Source organism: Chlorocebus sabaeus, chromosome 10 (assembly GCF_047675955.1).
Source record: "Chlorocebus sabaeus isolate Y175 chromosome 10, mChlSab1.0.hap1, whole genome shotgun sequence".
NCBI lineage: Eukaryota > Metazoa > Chordata > Mammalia > Primates > Cercopithecidae > Chlorocebus > Chlorocebus sabaeus.
In genome coordinates this window covers 89,111,040-89,135,287 of record NC_132913.1, presented here as the reverse complement: position 1 = coordinate 89,135,287, position 24,248 = coordinate 89,111,040, and the positions used below count along the sequence as shown (strand labels likewise).

General features: G+C 38.4%; 1 protein-coding gene across 7 annotated transcripts in view; it reads left to right on the top strand.

Moving 5' to 3' along the window:
- ALS2 (alsin Rho guanine nucleotide exchange factor ALS2) overlaps positions 1-24,248 on the top strand; it is an 80,199-nt gene that overhangs the window by 31,234 nt on the left and 24,717 nt on the right. For 5 of the 7 annotated variants that reach the window (XM_007965862.3, XM_007965859.3, XM_038001741.2 and 2 more), the window contains 13 exons: positions 294-371; positions 3,378-3,560; positions 4,696-4,740; positions 5,682-5,853; positions 8,279-8,459; positions 11,409-11,474; positions 16,703-16,865; positions 20,940-21,071; positions 21,481-21,609; positions 22,041-22,111; positions 22,538-22,604; positions 22,950-23,152; positions 23,267-23,332. In XM_007965862.3, the coding sequence (XP_007964053.3) occupies positions 294-371; positions 3,378-3,560; positions 4,696-4,740; positions 5,682-5,853; positions 8,279-8,459; positions 11,409-11,474; positions 16,703-16,865; positions 20,940-21,071; positions 21,481-21,609; positions 22,041-22,111; positions 22,538-22,604; positions 22,950-23,152; positions 23,267-23,332 (1,556 nt within the window). The remainder of the gene's footprint in view (positions 1-293; positions 372-3,377; positions 3,561-4,695; positions 4,741-5,681; positions 5,854-8,278; positions 8,460-11,408; positions 11,475-16,702; positions 16,866-20,939; positions 21,072-21,480; positions 21,610-22,040; positions 22,112-22,537; positions 22,605-22,949; positions 23,153-23,266; positions 23,333-24,248) is intronic. The other 2 variants (XM_073019936.1, XM_007965864.3) reach the window with 1 other exon arrangement.

Here is a 24,248-nt window from a genome sequence, read left to right as displayed (position 1 = left end):
ATTCTCCTGCCTCAGCCTCCCAAGTAGCTGGGATTACAGGCGTGCACCACCACGCCTGGCTAATTTTTGGACTCTGTGTCTTCTTATGTAGCAAGACTCTATTTGCCCATTATCTCTGGTCTTGTTTAAAAATGAATTTCCTTAATATCTGTTAAAGAGTAAAAGACTAACATAAGTAATTTATGTATAATTGTTGGTGTTTGTATATATATGTTAATTATTATAAAGGTTCAGAGTTGATGTGCAAAATCAGATTCACAACTCTTAGCTACTTTTCTGTGTTTTTTTGATAGGTTTACTCATGGGGTAGCAATACTTTTGGTCAACTTGGGCATTCCGATTTTCCAACAACAATTCCTCGTCTTGCAAAGGTACTTTTGTGAACTTGATAGCAGCTTATTCCACAATTCTTAAATGTAACACCTAATATTTCTCTATTTCTTACTTTAAAAAATCAGGGGAATTTCATATGTACAACCTAAATTTGTTTTGGTTTTCTTAAGAAAATTTTTAAAAACAGGAAGCCACGTGTTTTCAAGCTAAATGTCCGTTTTTTATGTGTTTATATTTCTTAGCTTCAACTGTTCATTAAATATTCATAGTTCCTTTGCTTTTTAAGTAAAAAATGAAAAAGTGCTTTCTTTTAAAACATGTTTCTAGGACTCTGCTGTTTTCTCAGTGTTACCAGATAATGTCTATTCTGAATTCTCCATTGTTTGACTTTTACATAACATTATTTGGTAGTGTAATTTTGTGTGGGCATTTTAAAATAACATGCAGAGTAGTAAAACCTTTTTTGGTAAGCCTTTTCACTTTCTGTAGTAAAGCTAAAAGTAGAGGTGATTTTTTTTTTTAACTGTTAGATGGATTGGTTTTAGTTTATGTAATGCTATTGAGAGACTGGTAGCTTCTAGTCTCTTTGATGCAGTTCTGTAATGTGTTTCTCCACCTTGTTTTCCGCCTCATCGCACTGAGGAAATACCAAATTCTCATCGGTTGTATTGGTTCCTTAAACAAGAGTTTTAGGGCTTTTTGGTAGAGATGCCCACCATGTGACAGAGTGGAATATGGAGGTCATAGATATGTAGTTGGATCCTGATATCTCCCCTATCCCAAGACATGCTCCCTCTGAAGTAATGGAGATTAAAGAAGGGCAATTACATCAATTTCAGGAATATGCTTTGAATGTAAGTGACAGTTAAAAAATATTCCAATAATTCATACAGGCAGTGTGCACTGTGCGTCTGTCACTATTTAAGACTTTTACATGCTGGCTTTCCTTTTGGTGAACTTAATTTTACTGGGATGAAAAGGCTTAATAAAACATTAGGGAACAATTATTACTTCTAGCTCCAGTCTGAAGTGTTTTCAGTATAAAACATCTTAGTAGTAAGCTATTCAGTTTCTGATACATTGTCAGAAAAATATTGCAAATCATTGTTCCTTGTTTTTTGTTTATTTCATTAAAGTATGCGCTTATTCATACTAAGGAAAGCTTTGTAATGTAGCATGGAGACCTGAAAATCAAACTCCTTTTTAACATTTTAGAGTCAGACAAGAGAATAGTTTGTTACAAGATTTTAGTTTCATAACTCTTCAACACCATTATGAGCTTGGTTTCTTTATTTGAGGAACGCTGAGAAAAACTTTTGAAGTCATCCTGATTAATCTGTGAGAGTTAAAAGTGAAGGCAGAGTGAGATTTGAATTAGTTTTGAGGCTAGGAAGAAGACTCTCTCCTCCTGCAAAAATTGTAATGCATCCTTTGCAAAATGAATGGGAAGTCCGTTATTTGGATAGCCTGAATTTGAGAGCATAATGTCATGCCAGAAGAAGACTGCTCTAAAATTAGTAGTAGACACATACACGCACACGCACACAAAATCACCTGTGATTTAGAGCCTAGCTAGATACTAAGGATCGAATAGATTAAGGGTTATTTGTTCATCAGTCCAGGAGTCAGTGCTGAAACTATCTACACACAAAGGATCTAACAGATTAGAGAGTGTATTTGTGTGGGTTTGTGTGTGTGTGTGCGTGCATGTGTGTGTGTGTGTGTGTTGTTTTATCTGTCAGTCTAGGAGCTGAAGCTGGGTCCAGAGGTTAGGGGCAATAGTTTTTGCAGTAACGCACTTTCTCCAAATGAAATCTTATGAGGAATCCCATACATAAAGCCCACAAAGGAGGAACTACTTTGGTTAAGGATGGAGTGGGGGCCTGGAGCCCTGGCACCTGCCTTTGCATGGTGGCTACTGAATCACTTTGTGGAATCCCAAGGTTTAAAAATTATTGATTTAAAGGCAGTGGTTCTCAAACTTTTGCATACGTCAGAATCACCTGTGGAGTGCTTGTTAAAACAGAGTGCTGGGCTGGGTGCCGTGGCTCACGCCTGTAATCCCAGCACCTTGGGAGGCCGAGGCAGGTGGATCAGGAGGTCAGGAGATCGAGACCATCCTGGCTAACACGGTGAAACCCCGTCTCTACTAAAAATACAAATATTAGCCGGGCGTGGTGGTGGGCACCTGTAGTCCCAGCTACTCGGGAGGCTGAGGCAGGAGAATGGCATGAACCCAGGAGGCAGAGCTTGCAGTGAGCTGAGATCACGCCACTGTACTCCAGCCTGGGCAAAAGAGCAAGACTCCATTTCAAAAAAACAAAAACAAAAAAACAGAGTGCTGGACTCTATTCCCCGTTCCCCTTCCCCCAGGAGCTCTGGGGCCTGGGAATTTGTGTTTCTAACATGTTCCCAGGTGATGGCTGCTGCTGCTGCTACAAAGACCACTCAGAACCACTGGTCTAAGGTATCCCTGTAGACGGGCTTGTCAGGGGCTCTGCCTGTTTTAACATCCTGGGAGTAGGCACAGTAAAGTCACATAGGATCAGTAGAGTTCCAAGTGGGAAAACTGAATTTTCTCCCAAGAGTGTAGTTGGCCAGAATAGAATTTAGCCTTATTAGATTTTCTTTTACCTCGATTTTTGTGCACACAGCCAAATGTGGAAGGACAAAGGTATGTCCTAATTGTCACTTCTAGAGTAGGGCTCTGGAAGTTTCTGGGTCTCTTCATTTTAATACAGTCTGTGCAGACTTCCAAAAGTAACAATAAAAAATTAGATGTGTGGTTTTTCCTTTTTAAATTCCAATTTTTCAGATTTTTATAAAAACAGTTCTAAATTTAAAAGCTGAACAAGGGATTCCGTCTTACTCCTGCACCTGCTGCTCTGCATTTGATTGGGCAAATTGCTGGGTGAGTTTGCTCTCAGATATAACTGACTTTGCACCATGCTTATTTAAGCAACCTAACGTTTCAGTTTCTGTGGATCTGAAGTTCTCTCTGATTGCCTTTATCTTGGACAGACGCTATCTTTCTGTCGTTGCAGATAAGCAGTGAAAATGGAGTCTGGAGCGTAGCCGCAGGCCAGGATTATTCCCTGTTTTTAGTGGATACAGAAGACTTCCAGCCTGGGTTATATTACAGTGGCCGACAGGACCCTACAGAAGGTGACAACCTTCCAGAGAATCACAGTGGTTCTAAGACTCCAGTACTTCTCTCCTGTAGTAAGGTGAACAGGAATTGGATCCTAAGGCCCACATTCAGTAACACATGAGAAGTCTTTTTTGTTTTTATTTGTATGTATGCAAATTTATTATGTAATTATTAGTAAGCATCTCTAACTACCTTATTTAAAATTGCAAACTCCTTTCAATCCCCCTTCATTCCTTATCTTTTCTCTCCTTATTCTCTCCATAGGGCCTATCACCATCGAACACACTATATAATTAATTATTTTATCTATTGTCTGTCCTCCTTACTGTAATGTAAGATTCAGAAGGGTAGGGATTTTAGGCTATCTCATTCACTGCTGTAGCCTCATAGTACATACTTTATAAACATTTGTTGAATTAACACCCTCATGTAGGAATATTGGAAAGTACATTTTACTGTGAAGTTTCCTGACTGCAGCCATAGAACCCTCGAGGTGAATCAGAACAGAAATAGAGTAGTTGAATTTCTAACTATAAGTGGGAAGTAACAATGCAAGAGCCTGAGATAGGCTCATGGCAGACCGTGAGAGACCCGACAGACAACCAACAGTGTTCTGTTTTCACCTGCTTCACTTCTCTGCTTCTAATTTAATTAATTTATTTTTTGAGACCGAGTCTTGCTCTGTTGCCCAGGCTGGAGTGCAGTGATGCAGTCTTGGCCCATTGCAACCTCCGCCTCCTGGGTTCAAGTAATTCTCCTGCCTCAGCCTCCCAAGTAGCTGAGATTACAGGTGCCCACCACCACGCCCAGCTAATTTTTGTATTTTTAGTAGAGACAGCGTTTCACCATGTTGCCCAGGCTGGTCTTGAACTCCTGACCTCAAGTGATCTGCCTGCCTCAGCCTCCTGAAGTGCTGGGATTACAGGCCTGAGCCACCTTGCTTGGCCTTAATTTTATTTCCTACTGTTTACCTACTGTTTATCCCCTTTTCATTTGATCTGCTTTCCTACTCTGTTTTCCTTTCTTCTTTTTTGTAAACTGAAACCATTGGCTTATTTCTAACTTTCCTTTTCCCCATAAAGTGACATGTTGCAGGGAAATTAACCCCCAAAACTAGTATATTCTAGGGTTTCTTATTTTTATTGAGTAAAATAGCATATTGACTTTTTTATTTTATTTTCTTTTTTTGGTCTTTGTGTTTGTTTTTCTAGCTAGTAAGTTACGAATGCGTGAGAACAAGATCTTTCTTGCTAAAGGTAACACTGGGACTGAGTACAATGGCTCATCCCTATAATCACAAAACTTTGGGGGTTGAGACTACAGGATCACTTGAGGCCAGGAGTTCAAGACCAGCCTGGGCAACATAGCAAGACCCCGTCTCTACCAAAACAAAAAAATATTTAAAAATTAAAGGCAACATTGGCCAAGATGTGTCTGTAGTTGCCGGTCCTGGCGTTACATTCCCCATGAATGATTTCACAGTCTAGATAAAGGATCAAATGGGCCGATGAAAGGAATGAAGAGCTCTCGTGTGTGTCTTTGGTTACCATGGGATGTTAATAGTGCATTGGGTCTATAACTTGCCTGCCTGATTTAATGGGATATGTGAATAAAGACATGGAATGTTTTTTATACAGTGGTATCTTGGGTAAATGACAAAAAGTCCCTTTTTAAGAAAATCTCATTTCATTGTACAAAAGGCAGGTTAATTCTTGAATCCTAGATATTTTAATATATAGCATAGAGATCCTCCCTGATCTCATTAATCTTATTTTACTCGGAAAGGGGTCCTGAGACATGTATCCCTATCATTTGGATCTTTATATATCCAGGGTGTCTGTTTCCAAACACTTGTAATGTGAAATGAAAGGTATCTTGGAGATAATTGAAAGTAGGTGTATATAGTTATGTATAGATTCAGATATGCATATATAACAATGATGTACTGATGAACCAGCTCTAAAAAAGAAAGAAGCAACCCCCCACCCCCCACCCCGCCAAAAAAAACCCTAGTCTGTAGTGCTTGCACATTTTCACTGTGGCCAATTTTCAAGCTGCCAATGGTTTAATTACTTGCTTGCAAATTTTCTGAATATTTAAGTTAGCTCTTTTCAGCTGATATAAGTCAGCTTCAGTATACCAAATTACTAACATAATTATATGTTATATTTAATCCTTTTATTTTCTTCTATTTCAGCTTGGATATATAAGCAGAGTGACAGCAGGAAAAGATAGCTATCTAGCCTTGGTGGATAAAAACATTATGGGGTATATTGCCAGTCTCCACGAGTTAGCTACTACAGAAAGACGATTCTATTCAAAACTAAGTGATATCAAATCTCAGATTCTCAGGCCTCTTCTCAGTTTAGGTAAGTTGCAACCCCCTCTCTCCCACCACTAAATCATCAGGTCTTTATCTCTTCTTGAAAACCTGTTAGTTTATGGTTTACTTCTTTCTATCCCCTGTCTTTGTGTGTGTGTGTGTACACAGGTAGTCAACAATTTATAAACTGTTTCCAATTTGTCGATAGCCTCACTGCCCCTGCCCTGTCCTGCCACTCCCAGAGCTCCCGCGGCTTGCAGAAGTAGAAAATGGAACTTTTAGGATATTGATGGCAGAGGAGCAAAAACAACTTTGGGAAAGTTGACCCTACATAAAGTTAGACTTCCAAACAACACTTATGCCCCTCCTGGTCCTAAGAGATCTTCCAGTATACTATCTGAATTTTTCGTTTTCCTCATTATAGTTCTTAGAATTATATCAAGTAGAGATTTATTTGGATTTACAAGTAGTCTCTTAAAATTGTGGATAACTATAAGAGTGTTAAAGATCTTATCCAGCTGGGCATGGTGGCTCACACCTGTAATCCCAGGACTCTGGGAGGCTGAGGACGGCAGATCACAAGGTCAGGAGTTTGAGACCAGCCTGGCCAACATGGTGAAACCCCATCTCTACTAAAAAGTCAAAAATTAGCCAGGCACAGTGGCGGGCGCCTGTAATCCCAGCTACTCAGGAGGCTGAGGTAGGAGAATTGCTTGAACCCAGAGGGTGGAGGTTGCAGTGAGCCTAGATCGTACCACTGCAGTCCAGCCTGGGTGACAGAGCAACACTCCATCTCGGGGGGGAAAAGAAAGATCTTATCCCTCAGCATGAGTTGATTAAATCTGATTCTTTTTCTTAGCTATGCCCAGCTACAAAGAGGTTGGAAGTGAGGGGGTAATACAGAGGGAATGGGTTACAGTAGTACTAGATGGGATGCCACTGTCCAGATATACTGGGTACCTGGGGTTTCTGGGAGAATAGAAAGGAATGCAGAATGGAACTTGAGGGAACTGTTGCAAATAAACTTTTCCTATTTCAAATTTTTTTTCTGGGCTTGGCCCTACAGTCAGAAAACAGAGAGGACGTTTTCTTATTCTTTCTCTCTCCTGCACTCCTTGCCCCCTGTGTTGATCCAGAATTCAGGCTAATACTCTAGTACATCCCTTCTGCCACGTTGAGGACATTGTCTTTCTTGTGCAGGTCAGCCCATTGTTTCTTTTCTTTTCTTTCTTTCTTTTTTTTTTTTTTTTTTGAGAAGAGTCTTGCTCTGTCACCCAGGCTGGAGTGCAGTGGCACAATCTCAGCTCACTGCAACCTTCACCTCTTGGGTTCAAGCGATTCTTGTGCCTCAGCCACCTGAGTAGCTGGGACTACAGGTGTGCACCACCACACTTGCTAATTTTTGTATTTTTAGTAGAGACGGGGTTTTGCCCTGTTTCCCAGGCTGGTCTTGAACGCCTGGCCTCAAGTGATCTGCCTGCCTTGGCCTCCCAAAGTGCTGGGATTACAGGTGTGAGCCACCGTGCCCGGCCTGCCCATTGTTTCTAGTGGAAAAACATCTTTTCAAACAACTAATTTACAGTCTTTGTGAATATAATCCCTTTGTAAGCTGAGGACTGTCTGCATTTGTGTTTTTGTTTTTATTACCTTCTGCCTTTTAAGTGTTGTGGAGTCTCTGTTCTATAAATTCCCCTCCTCTAGGTAGGCTGAACACTCCAGGACTTTGCCAAGGGAAAGGAAGCAATCTAAGCTGGAAGCTTCCTGGTTTGCTCTGAAAGGAAAGTTAAATCTGCCTCTCTCCTGTCCTGGTTGCTGATTTCTTTGTTGGTCTTCCCAGTCTAGTTTCCTAATTGCTTGGAAAGAAGTCCTAGAGATGAGGACTTTTAGACAGGCAAAAAGCAAATAATATCCTGGTGCCCTCTCTGAAATTCATAGCATCCTCGGCAGTCCAATGTTTGGATTGCCTTTTCTGCACTGATCGGTTGGGCTTGTCAAAGAGGCAAGTGGAGCAGAAGTCAGAACAAAAAAACTGAAAATCTTAACAAAGATATAACTCCCCAAGTGAGTTTAATTCCTGACTGTCACTAATCAGTGACGTAAATTAGATAATTGACTTCCCTTCTCTTGGCTTCAGATTACTTACCTTCAAAATGACCAGAGAGTTGCATTAGCTCAATGGTTCTCAAATTTGGCTCATCTTTAAAATCACCTGGAGAGTCTTTTTAACAGAAAAAGTCATCCTGGAATCTATAAGGTTCCTGTGAATGTGTTTTTAACAAGTTCCTCAAAGTACTGGATACTGTGATCTTTGAGTTGCTTTAATACTGTAATCATTTGGGTTCCTTAGTTGAGAGCACATGGCAACAGGTTAAGTAGTCTTAGAGGAATTCATAATCATAATCATATGATCATAATAAAGTGATCGGTTTTCAGTTTATGTTGTTGTCATCATCATCATTATTTTGTTATAGAAAATTTGGGCACTACAACTACAGTCCAGCTGTTGCAGGAGGTGGCTAGCCGATTCAGCAAGCTGTGTTACCTCATTGGTCAGCATGGAGCCTCACTGAGCAGCTTCCTTCATGGGGTAAAGGAAGCCAGGAGTTTGGTCATCCTGAAGCATGCAAGTCTCTTCTTGGATAGTTATACAGAGCAAGTATCCAGTCCCGTGTCATGTTCAATCTCTGCAGGGTTATTCTACCAAGGAGAACAGCTCCTTAATCAGAAGAGACTAGATTAGGGAGAGTGATATAAGGTAATAGAAATTGCAAAGCAGTTATTTTAATCTTAAGCCAACTATAGTTCTGGAGTGCTAAAATTTAGTCTTCTCTAAGTGAAAAAAAAAGGTTTAAAAAATGAATTATCATGTTTTCTTCTATATTCTAGCAGAATAATAGCATAATTTACATAAAATGTACTATTATAAGTGGTTCTTTAGCTAACAATTTTGTTTACTTAACTAAATTGTACTAAAACTTGAAGCAATTAGTAACTAAACAAATTATTTTAAGACCAACTGCTGACTGTAAGTATGGAGCTGTTCTGATGTCTGCTTTTTACTTTTGTGTAAATGGAAGTTTTAAAAGACCCAACTATTTTTAACTCGAAGATGTTTTTTCTTAATAAAACCTAGAATAGTTATTCAAGGTTCTTTGCATGTTTTTCAAGTAAAATATCCCAAGTGTACTTGAAAATGTAACTTAAAATGTAACTTACCTTTTCTTGTATTTTGATATGATGATGTGAGGCGTAATTTAAGTGTTATTTTAAAGTATGTTAGGTTATGCTTTGATCTGAAGTATGTATAGGTTTTGTTCTCTATTCATTCACACCTCAACCATCCAGCAAACACTGAGTGTCCACTCAGTGCCAGGCATTTGCGGGGAGCTCCAAGCCCACAGCAGCACAGCATGGGGCCTGCGAAAAGCACCAGCCCTCACAGAGTTCATGTTTTGTTGGTGTTTTGATTATTTATAACATAAATAACATGTGTCTATTACTGAAAACTGCGCAAATAAAGATAATCAAGTATCACCCATAATCCTACCACCAGAACTAACCACTGTTTATCTTCTTAGTGTATTTCCTTTCCAACCTATGTAATATGTGCAGATAGTTGGATGCTATTTTAATTCTAAGCAAAATTGAAAATATTTGAAGCTGTTTTCTAAGAGGAAATATCCTGGTTTGAGTCTTTTAACTCATCATCTTTCAGAAATGAAAAATAAAAATAATAGAACTTACTACTAGTTTTCTTTTTTAAAACTAGATTTTGTTGTTTTTGTGATTCCAACTTTTACTGGTATAATTTTCATTTTTTGACTGGAATTCATCTCATAATACTTCTACTTCACTTCTTTTTCTTCTCTGGTACTTGAGGCCTTATGCTTAAAAATGCTTTTGTTTAGATATTTTGGGCTTTTTTTTAACATAACGTTTTATTCCTATAGATGGGGCAAGTAAAATATTTGGGTTTACGTATGAATCTTTAAAATTATTTTTATAATAATTTTAAAGTTATTGAAGCCTGGAGTGCAGTGGCACCATTACAGCTCACTGCAGCCTTGACCTCCCAGGCTCAAGTGTTTCTCCCACCTCAGCCTCCCAAGCAGCTGGGACTACAGGTGCATGCCAGCACGTCCAGCTAAATTTTTTTATTTTTTGTAGAGACAGGGGTCTCACTATGTTGCCCAAGCTGGTCTCAAACTCCTGGGTGTAAGTTATCCTCCTGCCTCAGCCTCCCAAAGTGCTAGGATTGCAAGTGTGAGCCACTGTGCCTGGCCAAAATTATTTTTAATTGTGATAAAATACACATCACATAAAATTAACCATTATAACCATATTTAATTGTACGGTACTGTGGGCTAATTTTAGTAGGAGTTTCCCTTCTTCCTCAAAGTCAGTTGATTCCCTTTGCCAGCCCAGGTGTGTACAGGAAATGTACAAGGCTCAAAGCAGTATAACTAGACTTGTTCTTTAGCAGTATATCAATATTTAATCAACATTCTCTAACACTGACTCAACCACTTTTAACATATTTTCTTACCTTCACTGTCATTTCTTTCTTTCTTTTTTCTTTTTTTTTTTTTTTTTGAGCTGGAGTTTTACTCTTGTTGCCCAGGCTGGAGTGCAATGGCACGGTCTTGGCTCACCACAACCTCCGCCTCCCAGGTTCAAGTGATTCTCCTGCCTCAGCCTCCCAAGTAGCAGGGATTACAGGTGCCCGCCACCACGCCCAGCTACTTTTTGTAGTTTTAGTAGAGACAGGGTTTCACCATGTTGGCCAGGCTGGTCTCAAACTCCCGACCTCAGGTAATTCACCTGCCTCGGCCTCCCACAGTGCTGAGATTATAGGAGTGAGCCACCGCCCCCGGCCTTCACTGTCATTTCTTAATTGGGAAACCTGAAGTGAAGATTAGAGAAAATTTTCATTCAAAATTCAACTATTTTAATTATGTTTTCTCAAGTATGTTAATTAAGTTACCACATAATAGATATTGCTTGGTAGATACCAAGTAAATTACTGTATTTTCTGCATAGCTTTAGGTGTTTTTAAAATTTCCTTTTCTATTACCATCTTTTTTTTTTTTTTTTTTTTTTTTGGAGACAGTCTTACCCTGTCGCCCAGGCTGTGCAATGTTGGAATCACAGCTCACTGCAGCCTGAACCTCCCAGGCTCAATGGATCCTCCCACCTCAGCATCTCAAGTAGTTGAGACTGCAGGCATGTGCCACCATGCCTAACTAATTTTTCTATTTTTTTGTAGAGTCAGGTTTCCCCATGCTGCCCAGGCTGATCTCAAACTCCTAGGCTCAAGCGATCCTCCCGCCTTAGCCTCCCAAAGTGCTGGGATTACAGGTGTGAGCAAATGTGACCAGCCTTATATTACCATCTTTACTAAGCTGGAATTCCCCTACCCCTCCGTTTACCTCCATTATTGTAATTATTACACAACCTGCCCTTCACAAATGTTAACATCACAAAACTTCTGAAATTCGTTGGTGAAATAATCAAGAATTATCTATTCCAGGTATGTGTTTGGAAACTGAAGAACTAATTTACATTTCAGCTAACATACATGTGTTTTCTTTTCTGCTCAAGGTATTGCACATCTATTACAAATTTCCTGGTTATGGGAGGATTCCAGCTTCTTGCTAAGCCTGCCATGTAAGCAAACCCACACCTTCCAGTTGTTCTCTCAACCAAAGATCATGTTTTTTAGTGCTCTGTGTTTTCAAGTGCCCAGGGAAAGCTTTGACTTCATCATTTTACCAAACAAATCAAAATATAAACTTTGAGTAAGTCTTACAAAGGACAGGTACTATTAACCGCTGGTTATCATTGTAAATAGTATGACATTGAAAAAGCACTGAATGAATAGGCTCAGGTTCTGGGTCCTTCCGTGCTATCCCTGAGACTTTGGACAACTCTCTTTACTTCAGTAGGCCTAGTGTTTTCTCATCTGAAAAATGGTAATGTTCTCTTTCACTGGAGAGGAACAAATAATGTATGTGGTGATACACAGAAAAAAGTGTTTGCGCAGGTAGAAAGTATTTGCATTTAGCTTCTGGGTAAATAATTTAAAAGCTCCTTACACAAGGCAATAATCCCAAACGGATAGTTTCTCAACAAGTGTTGACCCAGCAACAAAGCCAAGGTTTTAAAAAAATCTGTATTTAACTTTTTTTTTCTTTTTAAAATAGAAGAGATAGGGTCTCACTGTGTTACCCAGGCTGGTTAGGAACTCCTGGGCTCAAGTGGTTCTCCTGTCTCGGCCTCCCAAAGTGCTGGGATTACAGGCATGCACCACTGTGCCAGGCCAAAAATTCTGTATTTTAATAGAAAATACTTTAAATATGTACTCACCACCCAGATTTAGCAGATGTTAATGTTTTACCATGTTTGCTTTTTTTTTTTTTTTTTTTTTTTTTTGAGACAGGGTCTCGCTCTGTCATCCAGGCTGGAGTGCAGTGGCACAGTCTTGGCTCACTGCAACATCTGCCTCCTGGGTTCAAGCAATTCTCCTGCCTCCGCCTCCCGAGTAGCTGGGACTACAGGTGTGCACTACCACACCCAACTAATTTTTGTATTTTTAGTAGAGACGGAGTTTCACCATGTTGGCCAAACTGGTCTCGAACTCCTGACCTCAAGTGATTCACCCATCTTGGCCTCCAAAAGTACCGGGCTTACAGGTGTGAGCCACCACGCCCAGCCCCGTGTTTGCTTTGATCTTTTATCCTGATAGAAGGAATGCTAACCATCTCATCTCATTTCTAGTTTTAATGGGAATACTTTTAATATTTCACTATTAAAAATGATTACTTTAGGTTTTTGGTAGATACAATTTATAGGGTTAAAAAGCCCCTATTTCTAAAAGTTGTAGAGGAAGCGATTTTTATAATATTAAATATCTTTGCGTTTCCAAATTCCAAAATTCAGTAATCTATGTATTAATTTTTTAATACATTGCTGAATTAAATTTGCTTATACAGTTGTCTCTTAGTACCCATGTGGGATTGAGTCCAGGACCTCCCAAAGGAAACCAAAATTCAAGGATGTTCGAGTCCCTGATATAAAATGGCTTAGTATTTGCATATAACCTGTGCACATCCTTTCGTATATGTTAAATCATCCCTAGATTACTTATAACATCTAATAAAATATAAATGCTATATAAATTGTTGTTATATGGTATTGTTTAGGAATTAATGACAAAAAAGTGGTAGAGACATAATTTTTTTATGAAATATTTTTGGTCTGAGGTTGTTGAATCCACAGATTTGGAACTCACAGATATGGAGGAGCTTTTTCTCCTTTTCTGTTTCCTGGAAGTTCGTAGTTTATATGAAGTAGGAATTATTTGTACTTTGACGATTTAGTAAAATTCATCTGTAAAAATAATCTGGGCTTCATGGGGACATTTGCTGTAGGGAGTTTTTACTGATTTAATGAATAGGTATTTTCACGTCTTTATTTCTTTTTATGGCTTTTGTTATTTATATTTCTCTGGAAAATTGTTCATTGCACCTGTGTTTTAAAGTTTATTGGCATAATGTTCCTACCATAGTCTTAAGATGATTACACCAGAATAACTGTAGTTGTACCCCTATTTTTCATTCTTACGATTTTTGGGCCTTTAATTTTTTTTATCTTTATCAGTCTTGTCAGCAATTTACTACTTTTTTAATTAATTTTTTCAAAAATTAGGGAATCATTTCTTTCCCTTTTAAAAATTTCATTAATTTCTGTTTTTTATTTCCTTCTTTCTTTTTGTTCACCTGTTAACTTCTTACAACTTCGAGTTTAGCACTTGGTTCATTCATTTTTCAAATTTAAAATTTTTCTAATGTAGCCATCTAAGGCTACAAATTTCCCTCTAATTGTTGCTTTAGCTGAATCTTACAAGTCTTGATACGTTTTGTTTTTATAGTCATTCAGTTCTAAATATTTTTGGATGTATTTTTCTAACTTCCATTATGAATCCTTGGACTCACACGCTTGTTGATTTCCAAAATATAGGAGTTTGGCCTTTATTTTTTAAAATGACAGGTTCAAGAATATGTCTTTAACCTTGTGTAGTAACTTTAAAATTCTTGATCTTAATACATCACCATTTTCCATTCTTTTACTTTCAGCCTGTCTACATTGTTTTGGTATATTTCTTATAAGGAGCAAATGGATGGACTTATTGTTTGTTGTTATTGTTGTTGTTTACATTTGAGAACTTCTGGTTTTGACAAGTTTAGATTTGTAATTGCTGATTTTATATTTATTATTTTAAATCTCATTATTATAATGACTAAAATAGCTTAGTTAACCTATAATGTTGGTGAAATGCTGAATCATAGCCAAAGAAAATAGGAGAAAATGGGGTTGTACCCAAACCTGTAATTAAATGGAGCAGAGAGAAAATGCAATAGTTATTTTTCAAATAGTAAAGCTTAAAGAAAAACAAGTTTAATTACAGGAAGATGCAAAAGATAGATGAAGACTTGTGACAATTTAAATGGAAAGCTTCTGGGCTTCCTGAAGGGCTCCAGCAATTACTGACCCTGGTTCCTTATTCTGCTGTTGTTGACCTTCCTCTAGTATTTCTGAGTCAGATTCACAGTACCGAAGAACTGACCTTATTAGAACAGGAAAATGAGATGACGTAAGTTGAAAGCCTCTTGCCTTTTGCACAGCACCATGCCCAGAGCCTGGGTTTTACATAGTTAAAGGCAGCACTGACAACTTTTTCCCATTTCTATTTACAAAGTCAATAGTTAAAATTACCTTAAAGATTTCATTTTCAGAGGAGAGTTTGAGAATGTCTAGAGCACAGCTAGGGTGCCCACATGGCTGTTAGTGGATCTTAGATGATGATGTGCAAGCACTTATCATTCATCTGATTTATCACTCAGCTGCTCACATCAGGCTTGCCTGGTGGTTTGATTATTATGCAAGTTTTTTTCCTTAACTGTGATAAAATATATGTAATGTCATATTTATTTTAATCTTAATTGTACACTAATATGTGTACTATTGAGGGGCATCAAATACATTCACAGTATTGTATAACCATCACTATTTTTTCATTATCCCCAAGAAAAACTGAGTGCATGTTAAATAATAACTCCTCCCATACTGTCTGTCTCCCCCTGTCTACCTGGCTCTGGTAACTTCTATTCTACTTCCTCTCTGTATGAGTTTGCCTAGTCTAGGTACCTTATATATCGAATCATGTATTTATTTGCCCTTCTGTGTCTGGCTTATTTCTTTAAGCATAGTATTTTTAAGGTTCATTCATGTTGTAGCATACGTCAAAATTTCATTCTGTTTTATGGCTGAATAATCTCTTATATGTACACACTACTACATTTTATCAATCAGTTCATCTGCTGATGGACACTTAGGTTGTTTCTACCTTTAATATTTTTATTTTAAAAATCTGGGTAAAAAGTATAGACCTTGCCATATAAGGAAAAAGTAATATTGCCACTATTAGATTAAAAACTCCCTAGAAAAGATAAGCTGATCAGAGATGATTTCTGGTTCAGGTTTCTTAGGAGTGTAGCTTGTCCTCTTTCGGGGAAGACTGTAGGTAAGGACATGAGTGAGTCCTGGAAAGTAATGGAGTTCACAAGAGTTGGAACATTTCTGGTCTACTGTAGACTGGGTACTAGGTATTGAGGAGAAATATGGTCCAAGGGAGTTTGTGTTCACTATATCTTACCTCCATCTCTCAGGAGCAGGTCAAAGCAGAACACTTGTATAGAATTAAATAAGTCCTCAGCTGGTCTCTGCAGTAGAACATGGAGAACAAAGTAAGAACATTAGCACAAGCCAAACATAAATAAAATCTGGGCACTCTATCTAAGATCTTTTTTGTTGTTGTTGTTGAGACAAGCTGGTCACCCAGGCTGGTGTGCAGTGGCACAACCACGGCTCACTACAGCCTCAGCTTCCTGTGCTCAAATGATCCTCCTGCCTCAGCCGCCTGAGTAGCTGGGACTACGGGTGTACACTTCCATGTCTAGCTAATTTTTGTATTTTTTGTAGAGACAGGGGTTCGTTATGTTGCTCAGGCTGGTCTCAAACTCCTGGGCTCAAGCTATCCACCCACCTTGGCATCCCAAAGTGCTGGGATTACAGGTGTGAACCACTGCACCCAGCTCACCAACTCTTACTGCTTTACCATTAAGTATTTTGGTTTGGTGAGCTAAGCCTTAATGGGTTATTGATCAGCATTAAAATTTGGAATAAAATTTTAACGATGAATTTATAAAAAACTGAATATTAAAAACTAATTTTTGGCTTCAGTTTGAAATGCTTTTGAAGATCTCAGCATTGAAATCGTCACATATAATCATCTTTATTGTTTCTTGTTAACTGTAATACTAGTTCTTTCAGCTTTTTATTACTTTCCTATAATAAACTCATAATTGAAGGAAAAAAGAAGAAATTAGAAGTGTTTTAATATCCACACTAATTCTGTTGGAGCAAGGAGCTTCGCTTTTCTTCCAGTGTTTCTATTTAGCACAGCTGCCTAGAGCAATTAGTCTTGCTATTTATTGCTGTGACTTTTGGCTTTGAAATTAACAGGTAATGGTGTCAGCTGGTCTCTGATTATTCACCTTAAATTGTGGGATGCATGATTCATTTCCTGGAACATAGGCACAAGCCTGTGATTAACCATTTGTATTGCTACCATTTGCTACTTTTTATACTTAAAAAATCATATAGATAGGGAAATTCTTTTAATTATATCTGGCTTATTTCATTGTATTTCTACTTTCATAGCAGCTAAAAAATGTGCATTCTGAAAGGTACTTTCTAGTGAAATGTTTTATTTAATATCATGCATATTACCAATTCAAAAAGGATTAACTAATTTTGTTTTCCTCTACCTCTAGTGATTTCCTAAATAAAAACCAAGAGCTATTGCAAGATTTATCAGAAGTGAATGATGAAAACACTCAGTTGATGGAAATACTGAATACTTTGTTTTTCTTGCCAATCAGACGACTTCATAATTATGCAAAAGTTTTGCTAAAGCTTGCTACTTGTTTTGAAGTGGTAAGCTCCCATGTATACCTCTTTGGACATTTGGAAAGCCAAGGATCATAGTTGTTTGTATGGATTATGCCACCACAAGATCTGGAACTCCAGTAATTTAATATTTACATGTGTCTAATTAAATTTAATTTTCTTCAGGGAAATGATAGAGGAAAGTATGACTGTAGATAAATTGAGTTTTCTGTGGATTCAGTTTCCTTTTAGGGCCTTATCAAGATGAATAAACTGTATTCATTTTATGAAACTTTGTCTAAAGTTGAGACTCTATCAGATGTTACTCACTCAGTAGTTGTCAAAATTTATTGGATGCATGCTGACTATGAGTTAAACAGAGCTCTTCAAAGCCCTGGTTTTCTGTATAAGGGCACACACCTGTAAGGCAGGGGTGTTAACTGGCCTGGATTCATGCTAGACTTTATACCAGGTGTTTAGGTTACCTTAGCAAATGCTGAGAGGAATCAGTGTTACAGGATTTTCTCAAATGTTAACTAGTCCACTCCTATATAAAACTAGTTAGGTGGAATCCTAGGAAGTTAGCACCACACTAGGATATAGATGTATGTTAAAGCTTGTCCTGAGACATTCACCTTTCAAATACCATCGAAATGTGTGGTTTCATTTTGTTTCTATCCTGAAAGGCTCTAGATAAATTATAATGACTCCAAAGTCTCTTATAGGTTTTTTGTTGTTTGTTTGTTTGTTTGTTTTTGAGACAGAGTCTCGTTCTGTCACTGGGGCTGGAGTGCAGTGGCGCAATCTTGGCTCACTGCAACCTCCACCTCCCAGGTTCAAGTAATTCTCATGCCTCAGCCTCCTGAGTAGCTGAGATTACAGGTATGTGCCATGACACTGGCTACTTCTTTTTTGTTTTTGTATTTTTAGTAGAGATGGGGTTTCACCATGTTGGCCAGGCTGGCCTCGAACTCCTGACCTCAAGTGATTGGCCTGCCTCGGCCTCACAAAGTGCTGGGATTACAGGCATGAGCCAACATACTGGCCCCTTATAGGTTTAGAATCTTCTTAATCTCTGGGTCTGTCTCTTGATCTAAACAGATTTCACCCCTCAGAGTGACCCAGGAACTGATTGATGTAGGCTTTCTACAGTTGAGCCTACTGTGATCTTGTAGGTCTTTTCTTTAGTCTGATTTTGACTTTAAAACTAGACTAAAGAAAAGACTTACAAGATCTTTAAACTGATCTAGCTTTAGCTGTGAAGGTTTGACCTATCAAATATCCCAATGAGATACAGCTTTCACCCCAACATGGCCTCAATCAACAAAAAAGTTTCCTACCAGATCAGCTTAGAATTGTTCAGAGTCAGAGTTCAGTTTTCCTGGATGTAGCTTTCATGTGCTTTATATTTCCTTCCTGAAACACTCCCACTCCCATCCTCATTCTGGGACAAAAGTCATTTTATCATGAAAATAAAGCCCTCTTTGACTATATTGGTTCTCTTTCCCCTATCCATCTCTGACGGATTATTTACTCTATTTTGCTAACACTTTCCATTATTCACTTCTCATGTTATATCAGTGGCCCTTATCCTCATCACAGGGGGTCAAAATCAACTGTGGAAGCTTTTTCAAAACAAACCTGCCCGTATTCCATCACTATACATTATAATTGAGTAAGTCTAAGGCACACCTTTGACATCGTGTGTGTGTACACATATATGTATTTTTTAAATGTCTCCATATAAAAATAATAATACTTAACATTTATTGAATGAATTCCATATGCCAGGCACTGTTCTAAGCAAGTTGTATGTATTCATTTAATCCCCACATCAACTCAGTGAAGTAGGCATTATTATTATACCTATTTCATCATCAGCCTTTTACAGATGAGAGAATTGAGACACAGCTGAGAACTGGCAGAGCTACAATTCATATCCAGGCTCTGGTTCCAGAATCTGTTCTCTTAACCTACTTTTCTAGATTGTCTTTTATGGTATATAACCTGTTAACAAAACCACTGCATTATTCTGGTACATTTTTCTATCTTGTCTGCCTAATTATGGTGCAAAGATCATGCCTTATTTTTTTTCCCTAGCATTCTAGCAGAATGTTTCATATGTGGTAGATACTCATTAAATGTTTCTTAAGTGAATGGAAAAAATGAAAATGAGTGACTCTCACAATTGTGGCAAGTAAACTCATGAATGTGAGAGATCATCCTTCGATCTTACCTTCTGCTCCCTCACTACATGGCATAGCAGTTACACCAGTAGTTGGTTCTCAAAGCTTGGTTTGCAGACCCCTGGGGCTTCCAAAGACCATTTCAAGAGGTTCACAAGGTCAAAACTATTTTCATGATAGTACTAAGATATTTGCCTTTTCCACTGTGTTGTCATTTACATTGATAGTGCAGAAGTTAAGGTGGGTAAAACTGCTGGCTCTTTGGTAGGAATCAAGGCAGTGGCACCAGACTATACTAGTAGTCATTGCATTCTTCATTGCCATGCGCTTGCAGTTAAAATACAATTTCACTTAAGAATGTCCTATTACGTGTGGTGACGTGCAAAGTACATGTAAAGCAGTTCTGCTGCATGCTGAAGTGTGGTGGTTTTTCAAGAAAAAGCATGATTGTGATTGTTGAGTTGAGAGCTCCTGTTGAAATAAATGGGTTGCCTTTTTTTTTTTTTTTCAACTTGAAAGGACAATTGACAGATAAACTGATTTTTCAGATTTGGATATTGGCAGATATTTTCTCAGAAATGAGTAAATGAACCTGTCATTTCAAAGGGAACAAATGATAGTATTTGTTGCCAATCATAAAATCTCAACTTTTAAGCAAAAATTAGAATGTTAGAGATGAATCTACCACTGTGAGTGTGACAGTTTCCTGATACTTAGGACTTTATCTCTTGAGATCGGTGGTTCTATGATCCTGTGATTTTTGATGTTGTAGAAGAAAGATGTCAACATTTGGAAAATCTGCATAATTCAGTCAACCAGTATTTTCTATATGTCCAATCCACAATCATAGATGGTACAAAGTCATAGATGGTAAAAGACCCATTCAAAGAGCGCGATGAACCTCTGGATTTTAACATCTCAGCGTACAAAAAGCTCATGGCTGTGGTTTTAGATTCCACATTGCAGCTCTCTTTAAGAATCTACCACTTAGCAAGTTTTAATGTAGTATCAAAGGAAAATATCCACATCCATTTGAAATGGCTATTAAAATGCTTCTCTCTATTTCAGATATATACCTTTATAAGACCAGATTTTCTTCATAGGTTTTAACCAAACAACATATAACACAGTAAATGCAGAAGCTGATATAAAAGTCCAGCTGTCATTTTTAAAGCCAGATAATAAAGAGATTAGAAAAAATGTGGACCATTGACACTTTTCTCACTAAAAACTTTTTTTTTTTTTTTTTTTTTGAGACGGAGTCTTGCTCTGTTGCCCAGGCTGGAGTGCGCATCTCAGCTCACTGCAAGCTCCGCCTCCTGGGTTCACACCATTCTCCTGCCTCGGCCTCCCGAGTAGCTGGGACTACAGGTGCCCACAAGCACGCCCGGCTAATTTTTTGTATTTTTAGTAGAGACAGAGTTTCACTGTTAGCCAGGATGATCTTGATCCCCTGACCTCATGATCTGCCCACCTCGGCCTCCCAAAGTGCTGAGATTATAGGCGTGAGCCACCGAGCCCTGCCACTAAAAAAGTTTTGTAAGTGAATTAGTAAAAGCTTTTGACATTTCTTAATTTTATGTTCTAATATGGTAAAATATCAATAGATACAGTCCACATAAGAAAAATAAAGGGATCCCGAGACCAAAACATTTGAGAACTCTTGCCCTATCCTGGGGTCTCTGCTGCTCTCCTCAGTAACTGCCAGGTTTTGTCTCTCTCCCCTGAGTTATTCCCCTATTTCATATGTATTTTTATGTAGTAGAATTTTTCTAAAACCAATCTCCTTTTCCCAGTCTCCTGCAATGTGCTACTTATGCTCTTGGGCCAAATTTTCCCCTACATTTAATACTATATATCTAAAGCAGACTGAGGCTACTGATTCTGGATAATGATTTTATATTCTTTTTTCTCCTCTTTAATTTCTGCCCTGTAGGCATCTCCAGAATATCAGAAACTGCAGGATTCCAGTTCTTGTTATGAGTGTCTTGCTCTCCATCTCGGCAGGAAGAGGAAGGAAGCAGAATACACACTGGGCTTCTGGAAGACCTTCCCCGGAAAAATGACGGTAAGGCATGCCAATTGTCATTTGTTACCCTAGCAAACAGCAACTGTTTCGATAACAATTGATATCATTTTCTCTGTTCCTCACTTGTTTATGGTAATAACATTTTAATGACCCCTTTCCTAAAATGTCTAAGGACCATACCAATGGGTACTCTAAATACCTTCTCTCATTTCTAGAAATCCTCTCTGGAGACTTACTCACTTTTAGTTTGTTTTTGTCTTCTTTTTAATCTCCTTTGAGCTCTAATTTTATGAAGTGTTTAGATCCCATATAAATTTAGTTTTTAGACCAAGCTAAGCTATGACCAACAAATTCCCTTAAACGTGATTTGTGTCTGTTTTATTTTCTCTTTACATGTTAAAATGATTTTGATTGTTTCACTTAGTATTATATTTGTCTTTAATTCCAGGACTCCTTGAGGAAGCCAGAGCGTCGACTGCTGTGTGAGAGTAGTAACCGAGCCCTGTCTCTGCAGCATGCTGGGAGGTTTTCTGTGAATTGGTTCATTCTCTTTAATGATGCACTGGTCCATGCCCAGGTAGGCTGGATTCGTCACCCTTAAAAGAATCCCTGAAAGGTGGAATCCTATCCTTATTAACTATACTATCAGTTTATGTTCAAAACTAGTGTGATTTTACTGAAACTGTTGACTAAAAGAGACTGTTCAGCTACAGCATGGATTTGTGTATGCACTGGATTTCAGAGAACTTCTGAAGTTTCCAGCTTGAGAATGAGTGTCAGCCATGTGAAGGGGGCCCTGCAGCAGAGATGGCAAGGCCCTTTGGGTTAGCTGTGTTATGGGGACAATGTGGCAGAATTGGTGGCACCTACATGGACTTAACTATTTCAAGGGGTTGTGCAGCAGAGACTGCAGGGCCCATGTGGGTTAATGACATGAAGGGGATATGGGCAGAGACCCCAAGGTCTACATGGGCTTTCATAAAAGTGCCTCCATGTTCTCTGTTTCAGTTCTCCACACACCATGTTTTCCCTCTGGCCACGCTGTGGGCAGAGCCACTGTCTGAAGAAGCTGGTGGTGTGTAAGTGTGTCCCCCCTCCCCACTCTACCCCGTCCAAGTCTGTTACCCAGGTTGCTTCCTTAAATGTGAAAAAAGGCTCAGGAGGACTTGGGAGACAGTCTCCCCATTCTGCATAACGAGACCCCCCTCCCAGCACATTAGACAGTAAAGTAGTCTATTGATAATAAAATGGCCTGTTGCAAAGATCATGGCAAGTCACGATCAGGTGATGAAAAGGCATCTTCATTGCACACATCCCCATCGTTCAACACAGAGCAGAGAATTCTTTGTTCTTTCCACCATGGTGGGACCCAAAACCAAACAAGCATTTACATTAATTGACTTCTGCTCCTCTTGAAATAAAGAGGTTGCTTTTCAAATTTGAGGATTGATACTGTAACGACAGGTTGTTAAACCTACTGGTATTTGTCCTTGTGAACGTTTTAGGAATGGCTTAAAGATAACTACACCTGAGGAGCAGTTCACTCTCATTTCATCTACACCCCAGGAAAAGGTTAGTCCATTATGGTATTTTCTTTCAATCTTCACCCTGGCTCTTTCTGCCTCTTGTGTAATAAAGAAGAAATATAAATTGTTCTTGCTTGACTAATGATGCACAGTTCTGTCTGATAAATCTTCATTAAGCCAAAACTATAGGTTCTTGGTTTTGTTTTTTTTTTAATGTGACTTAATTTTAAACATATAGCAGAGAAATCCAAGAGCCAGTCAATATTACTCTATTAATAGGAAAAGCATGGGACGCAAATAATTTATTCACACCAAAGAAAACTAACAGGGTGTAAAGCAATGCTTGATGAATTGTTGCCTTAAGCTTATTGACATTACTTTTTGCTCCTAGACAAAGTGGCTGCGAGCTATAAGCCAAGCTGTAGATCAGGCTTTGAGAGGGATGTCTGATCTTCCCACTTACGGAAGTGGTAGCAGTGTTCAGAGACAGGAACCACCCATTTCACGCAGTGCCAAATATACTTTCTACAAAGATCCTCGCCTAAAGGATGCCACCTATGATGGACGCTGGCTTTCAGGGAAGCCTCATGGCAGGTGAAAATGTTGAAGATTTATACCTGGGGTGAGGATGATCATCACGTGATAGAAAAAGTATTGATTATCTGAAATATTAGTTGACATGCATTATTCTTTGCTTACGCATTCCAGAGGGGTTTTGAAGTGGCCTGATGGAAAGATGTATTCTGGCATGTTCAGGAATGGCTTGGAAGATGGGTAAGAAAATTGTGTAAAATATGATAGTAAATTCAAGTTCAGTAAGGTCATAAATTATGTTATTTTGTATGCAGAGCTGCTTTTCAAACAAATAGTAGATTTTTGTTGTTATTTTTCAGAAATGCACATGTATGATCATGAAGAGAGCCAGGAGTGAGGGGTACAGCCTCTGATTTACCTAGACTAGGTCATTTTCCTTGATAGCCGTGTGACCTCAAATTACACAGCCTTCCATCTGTTAAAATGGGGCTATGTTTTCTATAATTTCTCAGTTGTGAAGACTGAGAACTTTGGTAATGTTAATGGTAGGACTATTGAGACAGTAGTCCCCCTTTACACAAAGGACATAGAAAAATTTTCCTTTCAGTTGTTTTAAGTCATCTTTAATTTCTGTGGTATGTTAAAGGAGAAAATTTCCAAGTGCTCTATTATCCTAATGATGTTCTAATGACTTTTTAAAATAAATTTATCATGTTTTCTAACACTAGAAATGTATTTACATGATTAGTTTGTGACAGTATTTTGTATAATGTTAAGGAAGTAATTTATTTTAGTGTATAAAAAATGTTGGGTAGGTGATTTTGTGTGTCTGTGTGATCATGTAAATTCTTATGATGTGTTAAAGTCTCTTTTTAATAGATTGTTAGAATGAGAAGAGACTTTAGATCATCTCATTTACCCACTGAGTTGCCCCTCTTATTATCTAAATAAAGGAGCTGGATACCTGGGCTTACTCCGTGGTGGTGCAGGTAATTAGTGACAGAGATAGGCGAAGGACACAGGTCTTCTGTTTTTCACCGGACTTGTATTAAAACACCATATCTTAGTGTAGTGGGGCTGATGTCCCACTCCTCTTGCCAAACAGCTTAGGTTATAGATTCACCTTAAACCAAGATGCTGTTTTAACCCTTTCCTC